The sequence below is a fragment of the Canis lupus genome, chromosome 22 (genome assembly GCF_048164855.1).
Source record: "Canis lupus baileyi chromosome 22, mCanLup2.hap1, whole genome shotgun sequence".
Taxonomy (NCBI): Eukaryota; Metazoa; Chordata; class Mammalia; order Carnivora; family Canidae; genus Canis; species Canis lupus.
Genome location: NC_132859.1, coordinates 34,749,793 through 34,771,517, shown reverse-complemented (window position 1 = coordinate 34,771,517; position 21,725 = coordinate 34,749,793). Strand labels below are relative to the sequence as shown.

General features: G+C 40.2%; 1 protein-coding gene across 1 annotated transcript; it reads left to right on the top strand.

The window, feature by feature from the left end:
- The first annotated feature begins 17,696 nt into the window (after positions 1–17,696).
- Positions 17,697–18,131, top strand: LOC140614477 (large ribosomal subunit protein eL31-like). Its single transcript, XM_072793664.1, has one exon. It carries the CDS (start codon positions 17,718–17,720, stop codon positions 18,093–18,095), a length of 378 nt encoding a protein of 125 aa, XP_072649765.1. The 5' UTR covers positions 17,697–17,717; the 3' UTR covers positions 18,096–18,131.
- The last annotated feature ends 3,594 nt before the right edge of the window (positions 18,132–21,725 follow it).

Here is a 21,725-nt window from a genome sequence, read left to right as displayed (position 1 = left end):
GTCCAATGCAAAGTCATGAAACCAGCCTGGACTTAAGTGGAGAAATAGATCGATTCCTCTCTTTAGTGAGGAGAATTGCAGTGTCATGTCAACTGTATCAAGAGGAATGAAGTTGTGGAGCCTTGAAATCAGTCAATATAACATACAAAACAATCACTGTCAGGCTAGGGCAGTGGGGAAAGGGAATGAACTAGCCCTAAGTAAGAACAAGCAAGACTATTTCAGTAACCCAGATAAGAAAATGGTAGCCCGAGCTGAAAGGGAGCTTGTGAGAATGGAGAGAAACAGACCAATGTCAGAGATATCTAGAAGCTAGTGAAGAAGACTTGGAATTGATTAAATCACAGGAAGAGGAGAACAGGTCGGGAGGCAAGGAGCAGTCAAGTACTCCCTGCAATATTTTCTCTTTTTGCTTTTCAGTGGGGCTCTAAGTCATCAAATATTTTTGTTATCAAAGAGAATGACAAAAGAGAGAAAATAGCATTATGTAAGAAACAGCATGGGGCATCTGAATTTTATTTATTACCAAAACTGACCCATTTCTATTACAGCTTTACTTTGATTTTACACTGATCTCTTGGGAGTGTTGCAAGGTACGATAACTTATGACACGTCTATCCCTAGGATCTAGTTTACTGAAGCATTATATTCTAAATGATATACCGTGGGCGAGGTGAGAAGAGAAATGTTTTCCCAGAGCCAAACGGATATGGCTTTTGGTTGATTAGCCCTGAAAATTGTCCAAAATAAATTAGTGCTTAATATAAGCCATGAAGCCAGATGTCAGCTTGAATGGGGAGTCACAAAGTAGCATGATAACAGTGACACATAAGAGCTGAAGGGGCCTGTAAATCAAATGTTGCATTTGCTGATACAAGTTCTGTGCATTCTCAGGGCTACAGACACCTGCTTTATTGAGAGTGAAAATTTCCAAGGTTCATAATCATGGAATATGGTATTCCATGGGGTTCATTTAGCCTTCAAATGCAGAAGTTGCAGCTGGAAAACCAGAGCTGGAAGCAGATATTTTGCTGGGTCTTGATGATTGCATTCTCCAGTGGAAATTTCAAATTGCATTCAAAATAAAAAATGCCAGTTTTCCATCACCCTTAACCAAAGCCCCACTAATCTCAAGAACAGGAAAGCAACAGGTTTTGACCTGATAAACCTGTCTGGGTGGCATAATCAACACATTGAAAGTTGTGCTTGCTGTTCTAGGGTACCTAGAAGGAGATTGGGAAAAAGGTAAGATTCCCTCTCCAGAGAGACCCCATACACTTCATCATTTGTCCCCCCCCCCAAAAAAGCAGAAGTGGGAGTGTGAATATCATACCAACCCCTATGACAAAGTCTCTAGTGGACACCACCTTCTGTTTACTTACACACTTTCTTTCATACAACGAGTTGTTATCAAACAATTAATATCAGTGACATCATGGATGTTGAGTTCTGCTGAGTGATATGAAAATACAAAAAGTAAGAATATGGAGTGGGAATATGCCCTTCCTGAGTTGAGGTAAAATGATAGCAATCTTTACCGAGATCTATGTAGCAGGCATTTTGCATATTTATCTTATTTGTTTTTCTGAAAATTCCAAAATGTAAGTATTTGTTATCGTTATTTAAATGATAAAGAGAATGAGATTTAGAATGGTCAAGAAATATGTAGCCAAGCTCATGTATTCAACCAGAATTTGATTTTCTTCTATTCTGTTCCCAAATCCCTTCCCCTTAGCTATGCCTACCTTAGAGTCTAAAAGGAGAGATAAAACGTGGAGAAAAGTAAATAATCAGGGTAGATATAATGATCCTTATAATGCTTTCTATATGCCCAACATTTTTCTAAACACTGTACATGTTTTAATTCACTGAATCCCCACAGTGATGTCATAATGTAGGTACTAGTATTATCTCCATTTTAAGAATAGGAAAAACAGAAGCACAGAGCGATTTACCAAAAGTCATGCAACCAATAAATGACCATGCTGAAATTTGAGCACAGGGAAACTGGGGCTCCAAGAATCCATGCTGCCAACACCTTGCTTACACTGTCATTCTCAAAGGAGAAACACAGATTCAAAGCTAGAGGAGGGAATGATTTCTTGAGGCTGTAAAGTAGAATAGTATGTGGGAGAAAATAAGTTTTCAGGGGAAAATGAAACTTTCAAACTGGTTTTTGGAAAACAGGTGGACAGGTGGAAGGAGGGTGAGTTCCAAGGGGAAAATATTTTACCCAAATAGATTTCTCTCCACTACCCTGCCTTTATTCTCTATCTTTGGCATTATTTCCTTCATGGCAGTTTATGGTTTGTAATTATTCAGTTATACTGCCTTATATTAACACTACGAGGGCAGGGACTGGATTCTCTTCATCACTACATGCCTAATGCCAGGCACACAGAAGACACTCAATCATCACCAATGAGTGGGAGAAAGAAGAAAGGAAATTGGAAAAATCAGGTTGCCTGGGTGGCTCAGCAGTAGAATGTCTGCCTTTGGCCCAAGACATGATCCTGGAGTCCCGGGATTGAGTCCCACATCAGTTTCCCTGTATGGAGCCTTCTTCTCTCTCTGCCTACCTCTCTCTCTCTCTCTGTGTGTGTGTGTGTGTGTGTGTGTGTGTGTGTGTTTCTCATGAATAAATAAGTAAAATCTTTAAAAATAAAATAATTTTTTTTAAAAAAGTAAATTGGAAAAGTTAAGAAATTAGTAAGGAGTTGATAAATTCTGCAGGAATTCAAGAAATCTGTCCAAGATTGGTCATGGAGAGCTTCATGTGGTTGGTAGAATCTGAACCAAGCAGCAATTTTTAAATGCATTATATTGCATTGATTCTCAGATTTGCATATTTCCTATGTGAAGTGAGTGACAGTGAAATTAGAATCCACTTTTAATCAATAGTATATTTTAGCTGAATTGGCATCACTTTTTCTACCTTAAGTGATGGTTTAAGATCATAGTCCATTTTATAGCTGATGACATCTTAGATGTCAATACTTAATGAAATAAAGTATTGATGTAAAAATGGCTTGTCTGCCACCTATAGACAATGCCTATTAGGAAATGAATGTGGAGGACAAATCACACTATGGAGTGTCCTAGAAGCCAGTCTTATTGTAAGCCTGATATGAAAAATAGTCACAAAACAGTCAACAAAACTCAAAGACAACCTACAGAATGGGAGAAGATATTTGCAAATGACATATCAGATAAAGGGCTAGTTTCCAAGATCTATAAAGAACTTCTTAAACTCAACACCAAAGAAACAAACCATCCAATCATGAAATGGGCAAAAGACATGAACAGAAATCTCACAGAGGAAGACATAGACATGGCCAACATGCATATGAGAAAATGCTCTGCATCACTTGCCATCAGGGAAATACAAATCAAAACCACAATGAGATACCACCTCACACCAGTGAGAATGGGGAAAATTAACAAGGTAGGAAACAACAAATGTTGGAGAGGATGCGGAGAAAAGGGGACCCTCTTGCACTGTTGGTGGGAATGTGAGCTGGTGCAGCCACTCTGGAAAACTGTGTGGAGGTTCCTCAAACAGTTAAAAATATACCTGCCCTACGACCCAGCAATTGCACTGCTGAGGATTTACCCCAAAGATACAGATGCAATGAAACGCCGGGACACCTGCACCCCGATGTTTATAGCAGCAATGGCCACGATAGCCAAACTGTGGAAGGAGCCTCGGTGTCCAACGAAAGATGAATGGATAAAGAAGATGTGGTTTATGTATACAATGGAATATTACTCAGCTATTAGAAATGACAAATACCCACCATTTGCTTCAACGTGGATGGAACTGGAGGGTATTATGCTGAGTGAAGTAAGTCAGTCGGAGAAGGACAAACATTATATGTTCTCATTCATTTGGGGAATATAAATAATAGTGAAAGGGAATATAAGGGAAGGGAGAAGAAATGTGTGGGAAATATCAGAAAGGGAGACAGAACGTAAAGACTGCTAACTCTGGGAAACGAACTAGGGGTGGTAGAAGGGGAGGAGGGCGGGGGGTGGGAGTGAATGGGTGACGGGCACTGGGGGTTATTCTGTATGTTAGTAAATGGAACACCAATAAAAAATAAATTAAAAAAAAAAGAAAAATAATAGGGAGCCATAGTGATTTTCTGGGCACAGGAGTAACTTCACTGAAACAGTGTTTAAGAAAGAAGTGACTGGGACACTTGGGTGGCTCAGTAGTTAAGCAACAGCCTTTGGCTCAGGTCATGATCCCTGGGTCCCAGGATCCAGTCCCACATCAGGCTCTCCACAGGGAGCCTACTTCTCCCTCTGCCTATGTCTCTGTCTCTCTCTGTGTCCCTCATGAATAAATAAATAAAAATCTTTAAAAAGAAAAAAAAGAAAAAAGTGACTGGACTCCACATGAAGAAAAGCCAGGAGATGGAAGAAAATGTCATTAACAAATGCCTAGAATTAAGGAAGTAGAGAGTCACGTCCCAAAGTCAGGGGTGTTCCAAAGTCAACTGTGTCACTAATACTGTGAGCTGACATGCATCATTTTGCCCTTTGGTTTTGGTGTCCTCATTAGTATGATGGAAATGTAACACAGAGCAGTTTCCAGGCTGCTGTGAGTTCTAAACCATGATTTTTGTTCCAAGTATGAGATAGTGGGACCCTGCTGTGGACTGCAGATAGGAATCTAAACCATGACTGCTTCAGGGACAATATTTTGAAGGAAGAATAGTGTATGCAAAAGCATGGGGAAAAAAAAAAAAGAAAAAAAAAAGCATGGAGATTGGACAAGAGATGGAACTGAACCCAGTACAGTGTGCTAAAGATAAAGTCAGTGATGCCAAAGCGCGCAATAGTACAAGGCTGAGCAGAGCCTTTTGAAAGCCATGTTTGACCTTATTCCAGGAGCAATAGCGAGCCATTGAAGACTTCATAAGCAAGCACAACTATCATAATCAAATATACACTTCAATAGGATGGTCATTCTGTCTGATTTGCTGAGGGAGAATCTGGTAGGGGTAAGCTCAGAGCCCTTCTACTATGAAGAATCACTTGAAAAAAAATGGAAGAGGCTAACATTAGAGAAAGAGAACTAGACAGGTTTCAAGATTCTTAAAAGACAGAAGTGGCAGGATTTACTAAGAGATTAAGTAGTGAAGGAGAAATTAAAAAAATAATTATAACAGAGGTTATATTTGTTTGCTAGGGCTGCCATAAGAAAATACCACAACTGGGTGGCTTAAATGAGAAAGATTTGTTTCTTCATAGTTCTGGAGGCTAGAGGTCCAAAGTCCATGCGTCAGCAGGTGTGGGTTCCTCTGAGGCCTGTCTCTTTGGCTTTCAGATGACCACCTTCTCACCGTGTCTTCACATGGCTGTATATCTGTGTGCATGCTTTCCTAGTGTCCCTGTATGCCCTAATCTCTTGTTATAAGGACTCAAGTCAGGTTGAATTATGACCCATCCCAACAGCCTCCTTTTACTTTAATTAGATCTTTAAAGGCCCCATCTCCAAAAACAAACCTCATATTGTGAGTTCCTAAAGGTTAAGGCTTCAACATAATAATTTGGGGGATACACAATTCAGCCCATAATGGAGTAATAAAAATAGTAATAGCTGATACCTAGAGGGCCTATGAGTTCTATTGTCTCACTTTTCACCATTCTGGACTATCTTTGTTTCCTTTTCCACCTCCCTTCTCTATCCTCAGCTATCCATCTGTTAGCCCATCTACCCTCCTACTTATTTCCCAGGGCTCTGAATTCACCACCATCACATTGGACACCAAATCATGCCTCAGTGCCTCCCCTCCCTAGCTCCCCAGCCATTCATTAAGCCTCTTAGTTCCCATTGCCCTCCTGTGATCTTACCTCCCCTGATCAATAGAAACAAAGAAATAACTACTGAGCCTCCCCCCACCTCTTCAGCAGACACAGGGTACCCTGACCTCAACAACTCGACACACACCCTTAGCCTCCTACTGATATCCCCTGTGACTCTGCCTGAGTAGCAGTGAATGAATGCCCATCCCAGATTAGGTTCTCCAGGAAGCACCATGGAGGTGTTATTTAGTGTGCAGGATGTTTGTTAAAGAGTTGTCTTGGGATTGCTATCCACTGAGCTAGGGAAAGGAAATAGAAGTGGGCAGAGGGAAAATTCAAGTTGGCCCAGTGCACCAGCCCAGTGACAGCCTCCGCCAACCCTGTGGGGAGTTCTCGAAGCAAATTAGAGTTGTCCCAAGTTGAGTTTAGATGGCCAGGCTTTTATATCCCCACTTCAATCAGCCATTGGATATGGGTCACCATGGAAGGACGTGACCTTGGCAAGGCAGGTTTCTGCACCTAAGGCAATTACTGAATGGGTAGCTGGATAGTGGAAGGCTATTCATGGGCAGACAACACACACTCACTGAAGCTAGGCAACAAGTCCTTTCCTAAAGGTGAGTCTGGGTGGTACCTCGTGGTGGCCCCCACAAGGTCCCCCAGCCAGCAGCCCTCAGCCAATGACTGATAAGGGTTGGAGAATAAGTGCCCCTTCTTCCTCATCTCTTGGGGTTGGGACTGGTGGGGAGATACCTCTATAGCATATTGCACACTGTCTCCCAGAATTCCCCAGTTGAGTTGAGCCTCAGTTGCCCAAAACAATAATCTGCTTGATAGCACACCATTTATTGGATTTCTTCCTTTCCCCATCGCACTTCCTCACCCTTTACTTGTGCTTCCTAAACAAACTATGTGCATTTAAATCCTTATCTCAGGATAAGCGGATAACCCTATACTTTGGGGATAACTCAACCAAAAATGCCTCCAAGAAGCTTCTTTACTCATTTTCTCTATATGATAAAAATAGACATTTTTTTTTAAAAAAAGGAATGACCTGTATCCCTAGGCTAAATTGCCTCCCTTTCATTGCAATTTACACTTTTTTTTCCCTGACTGAACCAGTTATTTGAAGTAGTCATGAGTGACCTTGGCATATGCTAATGCCTGTAAGGCGCAGACTGTTTGCAGAAAGTGCTGATTTCTCCAGCGTGGTGTTTATTGTTTATCAGAAGGGCCCATGCACTCAACAAGAAAACATCCTTAGCATTCTCTGTGACTTAATCAAAAGCTGGTTGGTGAAGCATATTCCTCAGTCATAAACCTAGCAGACAATAAAATCAATCTTCTCTGAATGGTTGTGTCTGGCACCCACTTATAGCAACTTGTTGGCTGCTCAAGTACCCACATCTGTATTCAGCAGCAGCTGTCCAGGGAAATGCTCTCCATCTACCTCAAGATTACCTGCTGTTAGCCTATTTGCATAGGCAGATATAACCAGAGAATTGCTCTCATGGCAAGGGATGACAGATGGGGCAAAGACCTCCAGAGGGTTTGGATGCTACGCCAGGAGTGGCAGTTCCAGGTGGTAGATGACTACACAAACACTTAACCATGAACAGCTCTCCTTTACGTGGGAAGGTTGTCTTAGATGACAGATAGATGTGGTAAGGGGCATGTTTGTATTCGGTCTTCTTTACTTCCTTTTAACCTGTGGCTCTTAACCATTTGGATCCATTTGAGTTGTCAAGAAAGAAAAGGGGAAAAATGAAAAATCTTTGGCTTTTAAGTTAAAAAGCTACAGTCCACTGTAGATGAAAAAAATAATTATAGTTGAAGGCATTTTAAAGGCGTACAACTTCCTTCGCAGGAAATGTTCAAGAATACAGGCAAAGAGAATTTTGCTCCACCCATCAAAGAAATTTTTATCATCCTGAGACAATGACTTGGGTGCAAGTAGTTTATTTAGGAGGTGGTTCCAGGAAGCACAGGTGAGATGTGAGACAGAGAAGGAGGAAAGTAAATAAATGGTTGTTGATGAGCTGGTGTGCAGTGTGGGCAGTTGGAACAAAAACTGATGAGGGACCCACTGAGAAATTGTGGGAAGCGCCCCCCAGAATCTTCCCACTGAAAGACAAGCAGATGAGGCCTTTTTCTCCCAAATCCTCTCACGCATCTGGCCAACAGCTTCCCACAGAGATGTCAATATTGTATAATTCTGGGCTGTACCTGCTCAGCCAAGCAAGCTCCCATGAGAACTAGAGAGCCCTCAAGCAGAGAAACACAGAGACAGGTGCAGGTACTTTGGGGACCTGGCAATGTGGTGGCAGCGTTCTATCTGCAGCTCAGGTGGGTGAGGGGATCAGAGAAAATGGGGCAAGGCATGAACAGTGTCTGCTTTAATATGCTTGAGGGTTGAAGAGAAGACAGTAAGGGATGGAGAGAGGAAAGTAAGGCCCTGAGATACCATGTGACTCTTTGAGAAGGGCCTCAGGGCACCTGAGTGGCTCACTAGTTGAGTGTCTGCCTTTAGCTTAGGGTGTGATCCCAGAATCCCGGGATCAAGTCCCACATCAGGCTCCCTGCGGAGAGCCTGTTTCTCCCTCTGCCTGTGTCTCTGCCTCTCTCTCTCTCTCTCTCTCTCTCTCATGAATAAATAAATAAAATCTTAAAAACGGGGGAAAAAAAGAGAGAAGGGGCTCTCCCCCTTCAGTCCCTCAGCCTCCACTGATCAAATCCAGTGTAGGGAAGACTGATTGAGCCCCCACATAAGTTTTAGAATCTAAGGGCAATGAGAACCTGACTTCAAGTTCCTGGCAGGGCCCCTGAAAGCAAGCAGGGTCCTTGAGGTCCCCTATATCTCACTGGCTTAGAACAGCAACACAGAGTAAAAATGAGGTCAGCAAGGGCAATCTCAGAAAACAAAGAAATATAAGAAGGCTAGAGAGGTAAATCATAAAAGCCTCTAGGCCATGATGAAAAAGAAACAGAGTTCATGAACTGAATAAGTATTTATTACTAAATAAATAAGTCAGGTCAAGGAGAATACGGATATTTCAGCAAAGTCAGGGAGAAGGGTAGTGATGGCTAAGAAGAACACAGTTGAGACTACCGCAGCAGATGCTAGCAAAAAACAGAGACCAGAAACATTCCAGACTCCTCCCTCCAAAACCATGGCACTTTATCAATTCCCTGAAATCTTATCTGCTGCTTCAGGGAGGAGCTAGGGAGGTGATATTTCCCCTCTAAAATGCCTATGTGTCTTAGTCTGGGTTTCCCTAAAAGAAGAGCCTGAATTTGAATGTAGGTGCTTTGAGGGCGGGGGAGGGGTGAAGTGGAAGGGAGATGATTTCAGAGAGCAGGAGTGAGGGACTGAAAGACAGAACCTGGGAAAGCAACAAAGCCAATGCGAGGGAGTGTTACTAAGGTAGCCTTTGTGAGCAAGAGGAACTCATTTACCTTGGGACCTCCTGAGAATCAGTGGAGAACTGTCCACCTGAAGGACAGGAGGCTGAGGCATTTATCCGTTGACTCTCATCCCCAAATGGTCAAGGGACGCCCTCTGTGTTAGTCTGATTCACCAGAAAAACAGAAATAGTAGGGTGTGTGTGTGTGTGTGTGTGTGTGTAGAAAGAGAGAGATTCATAATAAGGAATTGACCACATGATTATAGAAAGTGACAAGTCACAAATTCTGCGGGGTGAATTGGCAAACTGGAGACCTAGGAGAGCTGAGGATATAGTTCTAGTCTGAAGGACAGGCTCGAGGCTTGGGAAGAGCCATTGATTCCATTTGAGTCTGAAAACAGGAAAAAGACAATGTACCAGTCCACTGGTCATGAGGCAGGAGGAGTTCTCTCTTACTTGAGAGACAATCAGCCTTTTTGTTCTATCCAGGCCTTCAACTGATTGGATGGGGCCCACCCACAGTATCCCAGGCAATCTGCTTTGCTCAGCCTACCAATTTAAACATTAATCTCGGGATCCCTGGGTGGCGCAGCGGTTTGGCGCCTGCCTTTGGCCCGGGGCGTGATCCTGGAGACCCGGGATCGAATCCCACATCGGGCTCCCGGTGCATGGAGCCTGCTTCTCCCTCTGCCTGTGTCTCTGCCTCTCTGTCTCTCTCTGTGTGACTATCATGAATAAATAAATAAAATCTTTAAAAAAAAATAAATAAATAAATAAATAAACATTAATCTCATCTGAAAACTCTCACAGAAACACCCAGAACAACACTTACTATCCGGGAACCCTGCAGCCCCAGTCAAGTTGATACATAAAATTAACCATCACACCCTCAGAAGTGCTCATTCTTCTTCACTTCCAATCTGCCTGGACACTACAAGCCAAGCTGGCGCCTGCCAACGTTCGTGGGTTTGAACAGATCCATGGGCAAAAAAAAAAAAAAAAAAAGACTCAGCACATAGACTTCAGTCCGGAGGCTGACAGTTGGAAGTAAGTCAAAGCCCATACAGAACTGTGCACACAGCCAAGCCTTAAATCAGAAGCAAGGCAAAGATGATGTGATTGGGGGTGCAAGGGCATCTTATCTGTTAGGTTTTTCAGAATTTATTAAGATTATTCTTTTTCTGCGATCGACAGAATAGGGATTCAGGGAAGAGATTAGATTGAGTTACAGAAAGATTTAGAAAGCTATACTTTCTGCGCATCTGCTTTTTGTGGTCTGGGATATTCTTACCCACTTCACATACAGAAGAATCCAACCTCGATCTGATTAATCAAATCTTGGCAATCAATAGATTGCTGCCTGCTTACCTCATATCTAATGTGCCTGTAATGTATTTTTCCACATTAATTCATCCATTGAACATTTATTGAGTATATAAGCCATTTAGCTGTTTGGGAGCACAAAAAGGTGGAAAAGATGAATTTTCTGCTCGCTGATAGCTTCTCTACTACTTGCCTCCAAAGACAAAAGGTTGATTTTGTGAATACTGGCAGCTGTATCAGTTTATGACTTCAAGCCTTATTTGGGCACAGTGTCTCTGAATGGAGATTAAGAGGAGAAACAAATGTTTACCCAAACATTGGAGGTCACAGCAGTTCACATTTGAGTCGTTTCCATTCCAAAGCAAATTGTCTGACCTCAAACCTCTAGGCATGCCTGTATCTAAATTTATAAAGATTAAAAAATTCTCTTCAATTCATACCACCACCACTCTGTTTCTTTTTACCATTTGGCAATAAAGAAGTCAAACCAAACCTATAATTTCTTTTTCTTTTTCTCGTTCACAAATAAGTAGAGGTATATGTCTCCACAACGTTGTTCCTCTATGGTCCTTCCTTTTTCCTTCTTATTCATTATCTTTTACCCTTCTTTAGTTTTCCTTCTCCCACTGTCTCCCAAAGTCCAGAGTAGAGGAGTAGAAAGCCAGGGTGGAAGGAAGGAGCAGGAAAAAGGGTCAATATTTAATAAAATGATTTCAGCAATATTTTCCTCCTCTTAAGCCCCAAACAAAAGTGAACTCTAGGGCAGCCCAGGTGGCTCAGCTGTTTAGCACCACCTTCAGTCCAGGGCCTGATCCTGGAGACCCAGGATTGAGTCCCACATCAGGCTCCCTGCGTGGAGCCTGCTTCTCCCTCTGCCTGTGCCTCTGCCTCTCTCTCTCTCTCTCTCATAAATAAATAAATAAATCTTTTTTTTAAAAAAAAGATTGAGGATAACAATATCCCCAATTCATTCACTTGAACTAAGGAGATCCACAGTGTGGTCCACATGAAATTGGTAAGCCACAAAGATTATCCTGAGAGGCCACCAAATGATCACCTCTGCAAGTTCTGTGGTTGTTACGTGGGTGATGTACCATGCTGTGTGTATTTCACAGACTTTATTATTTTCATCCTATTCTAGCAATATGTTACCAATAGAAATAATAATAATAGCTAGCATTTGTTGAGGGTTTATTAATGTGCCAGGTACTCTCAGTAATGCTTTCTTTATATATATATATTAAGTCATTTATTTTTCACACCAAACCTAAGGGATAGATTCTTTGTCATCCCTATTTACAGGTGGCAAAACAGAAACACAAAGAGAAGTATAATTCATTGCCCAAGATCACATAGTCAGTAACCAGTAGAACCAGTCTGAATCCAGGCATTCTGGCTGGGGCGCTGTGTTACCAAGCCTTTGTTTGAGCTATGGAGCAGTATTAAAATTGTCACTTATGAACTAAAATCAGCAGTTTGCTAGTGTTTACTAGGGACTCTCATTCAATATTCTAGTAGGCTTGTTGTTTACCATGCAACATAGCAAATCTCCTATTAAGCATAAGCATAAACAGTACTTGATTCTAAATTGCTAAGTCCAATGGTCAATTCTCAATCCTGACTGTACTTGATCAGTAGCATTTGACTCAGCCTCCCAGCTCTTCAGTATAATTTCTCTTCTTTTCTTCCAGAGTACCAGTCTCTCCTGAAAGGGGCATCCTTAGCCATTGCTTCTTGGTCTCCGTGGCTTGCTCCTCCTTTTATAGACTTGATAATTCTGGAAAGCACCAGAGCACAGTCCTTCATCCTTCTTTCTTAATGTAATAGCACGTAGTTTTTTGGTTAGATTATCCATTCTCACAACTTAGATACTATCTATTTACATGCCAATAACTCCTAAATGTATAACTCCAGCTCAGCCTTCTTTCTCTTTCCGGAGCTCCAAACTCTCCTACCAACTGCCTACTTCAATGCCTTCATTTAGATATCTAATAAACACTTGAATCTTAATATGACTTGAACAGGGCTTCTGATCTTTCCCCCTTACATGGCCTTCTTCATCTCCAAAAGATATTAACTTCTTTCTTCTACTTGTCCAAGATGAAAAACCTTGGAGCCCTTGACTCTTCTCTTGTTTTCACATGCTGCATAAAGTCCAAGAAGGCTCTACTTCAAAACATACACAATATGGCTGCTTCTCAACACTTCCACTGTTAGGACCCTAATATGAGCCACCATCATCTTCTACCAGGATGACTGTAATAGACTTCTAACTGGAGTCCTTGCTTATATTCTCACCTTCCTACAATCTATTCTCAATATAGCAGCCTAATAGATTATAAGTTCTATCATATTGCTCTGCACAAAACCCGTCAACAACTTCCCATCTCACTCAGACATGAAGAACACCTCCCATCATACCAACACTTCTGACATCATTTTTCCCCTGCTCACCTCCCTCCATGGACACTCTCCTGCCTAAGAGACTGTACATTGGCTGTGCCCTCTCCCTAGATGTCCTTCTCTTAGAAATTTATTTGGCAAACTTCCTCACTTGAAGTCTGTTCAATGACTCTCCTCAATGAGTCTTGCTCTTATCTCCCTATATTTAAAATTGTAACTAATCCCTACACTTAATACTCCTGATCTCTTTACTTGTCTCTCTATTTTTCTTCTTAGATAGTAATTGTCAACTACTGGCAGGTGATACAACTTACTTATTTTATTTACTCTTTCTTTTTAAACATTCTTTTTAAAATTTTTTTTAAAGTTTTTTTTTTTTTTTTTTTTTTTAAAGAGATAGGCAGGAGAGGGGCGCATAGAGGTAGGAGCAAAGGGAGAGGGACAAGCACACTCCATGCTGAGTGCAGAGCTGGATGTGAGGCGCAACATGGGGCTGAGTCCCACAACCCTCAGATTATGACCTGAGCCAAAATAAATAAAATCTTTTATATATATGAGATCACTGATCTTAGAGTCACTGACTGTGTTTGTAGAGTGTATGACTAGGTGATTAAGCACTCTGTCTCCTTAGGTGCCTGGCTGGCTCAGTCAAAGGAACAAATGACTCTTGATTATGAGTTTGAGCCCCATGTCTGGTGTAGAGATTACCTAAATAAATAAAACTTTAAAAAAGAAAAAAAAAGAACTCAGTCCCCAGAATCAGTCATGTTTAGGTATGAATTCCCAAATCACCAATGACTAGTCATGTAAACTTGGGCAATTGATGTAACCTCTCAGCATCTCCAGAACCCACCTCTGAAAAATGGAGATAATATTAGTACTATTGAGAGGATTGAGATAATGCACTTGTCTCAGCACTTAGCACATACTTTGTGTTCAATAAGTATTAGTTATTATGAAATTATTGTTTTAAACAACTGTGCACAATAAAACTGTAGCATTTACAATGAATCATATCATGAGAAGAGGTGGAACTTTATACAGCTACAGAATCCGGGTTATGCCTTTAGGGAACAACATACACCAAATATTGGTTTCTTAGATTTTAAATGGGAAGATTAAAAAAAAAAAAAGCACGTGTTCATTTTAACATTTTTTTTCTCAAGGTCAAAATTAATTTTGCTTTGGGCTTTACAAATCCCTCCTTTAATTGTCTAAACATCTTCAATTGAGAGAACTGTGTAAATAAGTTTATTTCCTCCAATGACAAAAAAAAACAAAATGAGGGCACCAAAATCATTTGCTAGTGCATAATATAAAGACCTAAATGGGGAAAATAAATCTTCAAAGACTTTATATGCAACCCCTTCATGATGGCCTTAAGATATATATTAATTTCCTAAACTAATAGAAAGAAAATTAGATCTCATCTATTCTACCTTTGATTTTTTTCCTACCTTCTGAAGTTGCAATTTTAAATGGGCTACAAGAATCAATAAACAGTGTACATATAACATAGACAAGTATTGGGATCCCTGGGTGGCGCAGCGGTTTAGCGCCTGCCTTTGGCCCAGGGCACGATCCTGGAGACCCAGGATCGAATCCCACGTCGGGCTCCCGGTGCATGGAGCCTGCTTCTCCCTCTGCCTGTGTCTCTGCCTCTCTCTCTCACTGTGTGCCTATCATAAATAAATAATAAAAAAATAAAAAATAAAAAATAAAAAAAACATAGACAAGTATTACAAATTTAGTATTTCTTGATTTAATGAGTACATAATTTTTAAGAACTAATCTTATGCTAACACCTTCCATTTATTCTATTACAACCAAGTGATGCTAGTGAGAACAACTTTCAGCTGAGGGGACATTAACATTGCAGGCAAAGTAAAGCCACAAGTTTGACACTTTGACACTCTTCCCATTAAGAAGTGGTGCCTATATTCTCTCCCTTTGAAAATGGGTGAACTCTTAAATAGACAGTTTTCCAAATAAGACACACAGATGGCCGACACATACATGAAAAGATGTTCAACATCACTAATCATCAGGAAAATGTGAATCAAAACCAAATGAGATATTACTTCACACCAGTCAGATGGCTAGAATCTAAAAGACAAGAAGAAATAACAAGTGTTTGAAAGGATGTGGAGAAAAGACAACCTTTAAACACTGCTGGTGGGATTACACTAGTGCAATCACTGTGGAAATCAGTGTGGAGGTACCTTAAAAAATTAAAAACAGAGCTATCATATGATCTAGTAATTCCTACTGGATATTTACCCTAAGGAAATGAAAACACTAATTTGAAAAGTTATATGCACCCCTATATTTATTGTAGCATTATTTACAATCACCAAGACATGGAAACAACCTTAGTGTCCATCAATAGATGAGTAGATAAAGAAGATATGTTATGGGGGTACCTGGGTGGCTTAGTCAGTTGAGCATCTGCCTTCAGCTCAGATCATGATCTCGGGGTCCTGGGATAGAGCCCTGCATCGGGGCTTCCTGCTCAGCGGGGAGTCTGCTTCTGCCTCTTCCTCTCCCCCTCCCGCCCACTCATTCTCTCTCTCTCTCTCTCTTTCTCTCTCTCTCTCAAATAAATAAATAAATAAAACCTTTAAAGAAAAGAAGAAGACATGGTATATATACACAATGTAATTTTTTAAGGATTTTATTTATTTATTTTCTGAGACACACAAAGAGAGACAGAGACACTCACAGAGAAGCAGGCTCCATGCAGGGAGCCCAATGTGGGACTCAATGCCAAGACTCCAGGATCACGCCCTGGGCCAAAGGCAGGCACTCACCCACGGAGCCACCCAGGTGTCCCTATACAATGGAATATTAATCAGCCAATTTTAAAAAGATATCTTTGGGCAGCCCCAGTGGCTCAGCAGTTTAGTGCTGCCTTCAGCCCAGGGTGTGATCCTGGATACCTAGGATCGAGTCCCACATCGGGCTCCCTGCTTGGGGCCTGCTTCTCCCTCTGCCTGTTTCTCTGCCTCTCTCTCTCTCTCTGTGTGTGTCTCTCATGAATAAATAAAATCCTTAAAAAAAAGATATCTTTCCATTTGCAACAACACAAATGGGCCTAGAGGCCCATTTCACCAAGTGAAATAAGTCAGACAGAGAAAGACAAATACCATATAATTCCACTTACAAAATTGGAATGTGGAATCTGAAAAACAAACAAAGAGAAAATAAAAATAGGCTCATAAATACAGAGAACAAACTGGTGGTTACTAGAGAAAATGGGAGTGGGGAGATGGAGGAAATTGATGGAGGGAATTAACAGGCACTAACTTCCAGTTATAAAATAAATAAGTCACGAAGATGAAAAGTACAGCATAAGAAATATAGTCAACAATATTGCAATAATTTTCTATGGTATAGATGGTTATTATACTTATCATGGTGAGCATTTCATAATATATATAATGTCAAGTCAATATGTTGTATACCTGAAACTAATATGATATTGTACACCAACTATACTTCAATTAAAAAATAAAAAATTGGGGAAGCCTGGGTTGCTCAGTGGTTGAGCATCTGCCTTTGACTCAGGGCATGATCCTGGGGTTCTGGGATGGAGTCCCGCATAGGGCTCCCCATGGGGAACCTGCTTCTCCCTCAGCCTGTGTCTCTGCCTCTTACTGTGTGTCTTTCATGAATAAAGAAATAAAACTCTTTAAAGAAAATACTGTTAAAAATAAATAAATGAATAAATAAACAAACAAATATATTCCCATACTACCTCCTCTTCATACACCATAGTCAATAGTCAACTCTAGGGTTTGGGTTGGATTGCTGGTAAATAATAGTTTCACTATCCTTTAAGGATTAATACATTCTTTTGTCTAACTAGTTTTGAATAATTCTTTTGTGAAACTTGAGAGTAGACAGTATGATGTGCAGAAACAATACCAGACAGTTTAACATCCATTTAACCTGCAGTGTGGGAAAATTGGAGTGTAATCATACTACTTTGGCTACACTGGTATCAGTTAGCCATTGTGTACTTTTGGTGTGTATCTGAAAGGACACTTGCTGCCCTAAATCTAATTGCATTTATTCATCAATAAATGGAAATTATATTACATTTGACTATTTTCCAAATGGAATAAGAGAGTAGTCTATAAAACGTAGCCACCCATGTTCCTAGTCATGTGCCTTGAACGTATGTACGTCACCTAATCTGGCCCAGGCTACCTGTTTTTCCACTTAAACCTTTTTGATTCATGCTACGTCATTCATTTATTTCACGTATAGTTTAGGCCCACTAGAACTCTTTTCTTGGTGATGACACATAGCACAGATGTTTCTTGGTCTTCTTTATCAAAACTAATGCCTTTTAATTACATCAGTAATTCCTATTGGAAGCACATTTGTTACAGGAAAATATTAGGCATCCCTGAATGATAATTTCCAAATGTCTTTAGTCCCAAGGAAAAGACTTAAAGCGTATTCCCCTTTCTTATATACACCTGAATAAAAACGATGTGCATGTTTTAGAGATAAATTACTTAACCCTCCATTGGTCTATTTATGTATTAGAATGTTTTTAAACCACATATCTTTTTTTATTATTTATGCATTTAAGGAATCTCTACACACCATGTGGGGCTCAAACTCATGACCCTGAGTCATATGCTTTCCCAACTGAGCCAGCCAGGTGCCCCAGCACATATCTTGTATCTTGTTTTAAATGATATGCAAACTTCGGGCATTAAAAATACGTAAGAGCTTCCTTTCCAACTAGGGCCCGGCAGAATGGCTCCCGCAAAGAAGGGTGGCGAGAAGAAGAAGGGCCGTTCTGCCATCAACAAGGTAGTGACCAGAGAATACACCATCAACGTTCACAAACGTATCCATGGAGTGGGTTTCAAGAAGCGTGCCCCTCGGGCACTCAAAGAGATCCGGAAATTTGCCATGAAGGAGATGGGAACTCCAGATGTGCGCATTGACACCAGGCTCAACAAAGCTGTCTGGGCCAAAGGAATAAGGAATGTTCCATACCGTATCCGTGTGCGGTTGTCCAGAAAACGTAACGAGGATGAAGATTCACCAAACAAGCTCTACACGCTGGTTACCTACGTACCTGTCACCACTTTCAAAAATCTACAGACTGTTAATGTGGATGAGAACTAATCGCTGATTGTCAAATAAAGGTATAAAACTGCAAAAAATAAATAAATAAATAAAAATAAAAATACATAAGAGTATTTAAAAAAATAAAATAAAAATCCACAAAAAAAAGAGAAAAGAAAATAGGTGCACGCCGTGACAGTTTTCACATGGAGAACATGGCAGAAGGGACACTGTTTCAATGTCTGGGCCTAGCAGGTAAGAGACCGGTAGCCTCCAGCTCCTGTCTTTTGGATCACTGTCTCTGGCAGAATTTGTTGGTTTGCAAACTTCCATGAAATATGAAACTGTCCCCTGTGCATGGAAGGCAAAGAGACTGAAGGAAGAAGCAGGCCATTCCTGGTCAGGAGGTGGCAGGTTTAATAAGCAAGGACACTTAATAAGGTTTGTCTTATGTGGCCACCCACCAGAATCCTAAGCATTTACAAGGAGGCCTTAGCTGGGCTCAGTCACAGATTCAGTCCAGATGATCCTAACAACATTCCTTGCTTTCAAGGCTGCATCTTTGAAAGTGACTCCCACTATGGGAATGGTGGGTAGAACATACATTCCAAGGATGGGGACAGAGGCAGGAGCTTCCAATTGCCCAGGTCCAGTTTCTTGGTCAACCAGAGATCACAAAATCTTGATGGCATCCTCCAACAAAAGTGAGGCTCCATTAAGGCTCCAGCTACCCTGAGACCACCATACAGTGAATAAACCCATGACAGCCACATGGCTAGTTTACAATGAGATACACACACACACACACACACACACACAACCAGCCTGCAGCTATTCCAGGCAGCAAATATGTGAATAACAAGTATTTAAATGACTCCAGCCTGAGCCACCATCTGACTTCAATCCTATGAGGGACCCTAAGCAAGAATCACCCATCTGTATCCCCAATCTCCAGATCAGTAAGAGTTTATTATTATACTGTAGATAACCTGAATAACATTGTCTTTCATTTATTGATAGAAGAGTTAACTGAAAGAAAGATAAAATTTCCTTCTACTCCTGTTTTATGTATTATATAATGGTAGATCTAGAATGAGGGGTCTAATTCCACAAGCTTTATTGCAGATTCTCAAGCCAATGTCTTCCAATTAGAAATTGGTTCTCTGGGCAGCCCGGTGGCTCAGCGGTTTAGCACCATCTTCCGCCGGGGCGTGATCCTGGTGACCTGGAATCGAGTCCCATGTCAGACTCCCTGCATGGAGCCTGTTTCTCCCCCTGCCTGTGTCTCTGCCTCTCTCTGTGTCTCTCGTGAATAAATAAATAAAATCTTTTTTTAAAAAAGAAATTGGTTCTTTTACTTTTAAAAGCATAACCACAGAACTACTTTTTTATACCATCCTCCAGTTTTCTTTATGCAGAAGAAATGTTGTATCTTCCTAGATCAGTTATATCTACCTAGTAGTACTTAAAAGTATTGTAAAAATACACTTTAATATTCTTACTAATGAGCAACAGATTAAATTAACCACTTTCTAAGTTATGGGCTTTCATCTTTATAATTTTATATGCAAAATTCTAGAGGAGGAAAATGAACACTGTCTAGAAGGCTGAGCTGACAATGTATTGGGATGAGGATTGGACATCAGTGAAATGTAAAAAAACAACAACAACACATGAAGTTTTCCAGGTCAAGCACAGTTTCCTAGCTCAGTTCAGCCATGACTTATTGAAGAAGATACACATTTTTAATAGCTTTAATTAAACTTGTTCACAATTGAAGTATGGAAGGACAATATCTTCTACAATCTATTCTTACTTTCTGAGTGGAGTGTTTCAAATGAGTTGTCCATTTTTCTCATTCATTACATAAATTAGGAATTTAATATTTTCTCAAGGAGTAGCTCATTGATTGGTTGATTCATTCACTCATTCAACAAATTGGGTGCTATACTATTTGTTAGATACTATGTCAGGTCTTAATAATACCAAGGTAAATGAGACAGACTTGGTCACTACCATGGAGTTCATATTCTAGCAAAGAACATATTCAACCAATAGAAGTGTGGTAAGAGCTAAAAGGAGAAAACACAAGGAACTATACAAGCACATAGAAGAGGAATTTAACACAGTATGGAAGGTCTGAGAAGACTGCCTGTACATCATACAACTTGATCCCAATAAACAGCCCCATAGGGATGCCTGGGTGGCTCAGTGGTTAAGCGTCTGCCTTCTGCTCAGGGCGTGATCCTAGAGTCTGGGGATGGAGTCCCACATCAGGCTCCTCGCAGGGAGCCTGCTTCTTCCTCTACCTGTATCTCTACCTCTGTGTGTGTATGTGTGTGTGTGTGTGTGTGTGTCTCATGAATAAATAAAATCTTTATAAATAAACAAACAAACAAGCAAACAGCAGCATAATGCCCAGCCTTTGCACAATTTAAGGTATAAAGCAATGAAATGACAGAGGAGGCTAAAATAATCATCTTTTTTATTGCTAGAGCCTTAATTGAAGGACATTACTTATCATGAAAGCCAAAGAGACTAGAATTAAATATATTTATGCACCTACCCAGACCAAGTAGTGCTGGACCAGGTTAAGCAAGAAAGGCAGAGCTGGGCTATGCATACCCAGTTATTATTTCCAATTTTACCAACCGAGCAGAGCAAATCATTCATGAACAACATCAAAAAGCAGAGAAGGATCAGAAGTGTTGCCTCAATAGAATTTCTTCCACTTGGAAGAAATCATAATGAATGGTAAGACACAGGAGCTTATTTACATAAGAAAAAGCCATTACTTCCTTCTCTAACTAGTTTCTTCTTATCCTGCTGTTCTCTTTAACAACAAAAGAAAAATTGTTTTGAAAGTCATCTCCAACTTCCTGATGGTTTCTATTAGCAGCAAAAACCCATTGCACAAACAGTTCAAAATGTAATAAATGCCTTTGAAGTATAAAATGATCCTTTTGCTGATTCATCAATAAGAGTGAAAATTCAGTCTGACCAGATTGGACACTTAAAATGCTTTCTATTATTACCGTATGTTTTCCCAAGTGCAAAGCTGAGTGTCTAAGTAATTCCACTTAAAATACAGTAGATCAGTGTAATAAATGCCAATTGAAAAGCTGCCAGCAAAAGCTTCATGCTAATTTTTCTCTGTTCTATCTTCTGAAGAAGAGAATATTTTATTTTAAAAACTCAAGAAAAAAGGGATTAATAAAAATCAAGGATAAGTATTTCCAGATAGCTCACATTTCAGCCCCTGCTCTTTTACCAAACTCAATATTTTATTTTGTCCATCCTTCAGATAAGTAAATTTTTGTTACCAAAATATAAAGAAACTGGGCTGAACACTGGTAACTGGCAAAGTGGAAAAGTGAAATCATGCATCTAAAAGTATAAGTCGATGTAAAAAGATTTGTTGGATCTTGTGAAAGTGATAAGATCCCTTTAATAAACTAATGAGAAAATTTGTATTTCAAAGAAAATCATAAAATAGAAAATGGGGATGATTTTAATATTGTTTCTTTCCAGAAGTTTCCTGAAGACTTGTAGTAGTTATTAAAAAATAAAACAAAAAATATAAAATAAAATAAAATAAAATATAAAACAAAAAACTAGGTTATGGTCGGTGGTGGGCTCAGTGCAGAGAGGGCCCCAAATCTCATCATGCTCCAAGTAATACTGCCTCTT

Coding starts and splice junctions, on each gene's coding strand:
- LOC140614477 (XM_072793664.1), top strand. CDS start 17,718: ATGGCTCCCGCAAAGAAGGGTGGCGAGAAGAAGAAGGGCCGTTCTGCC.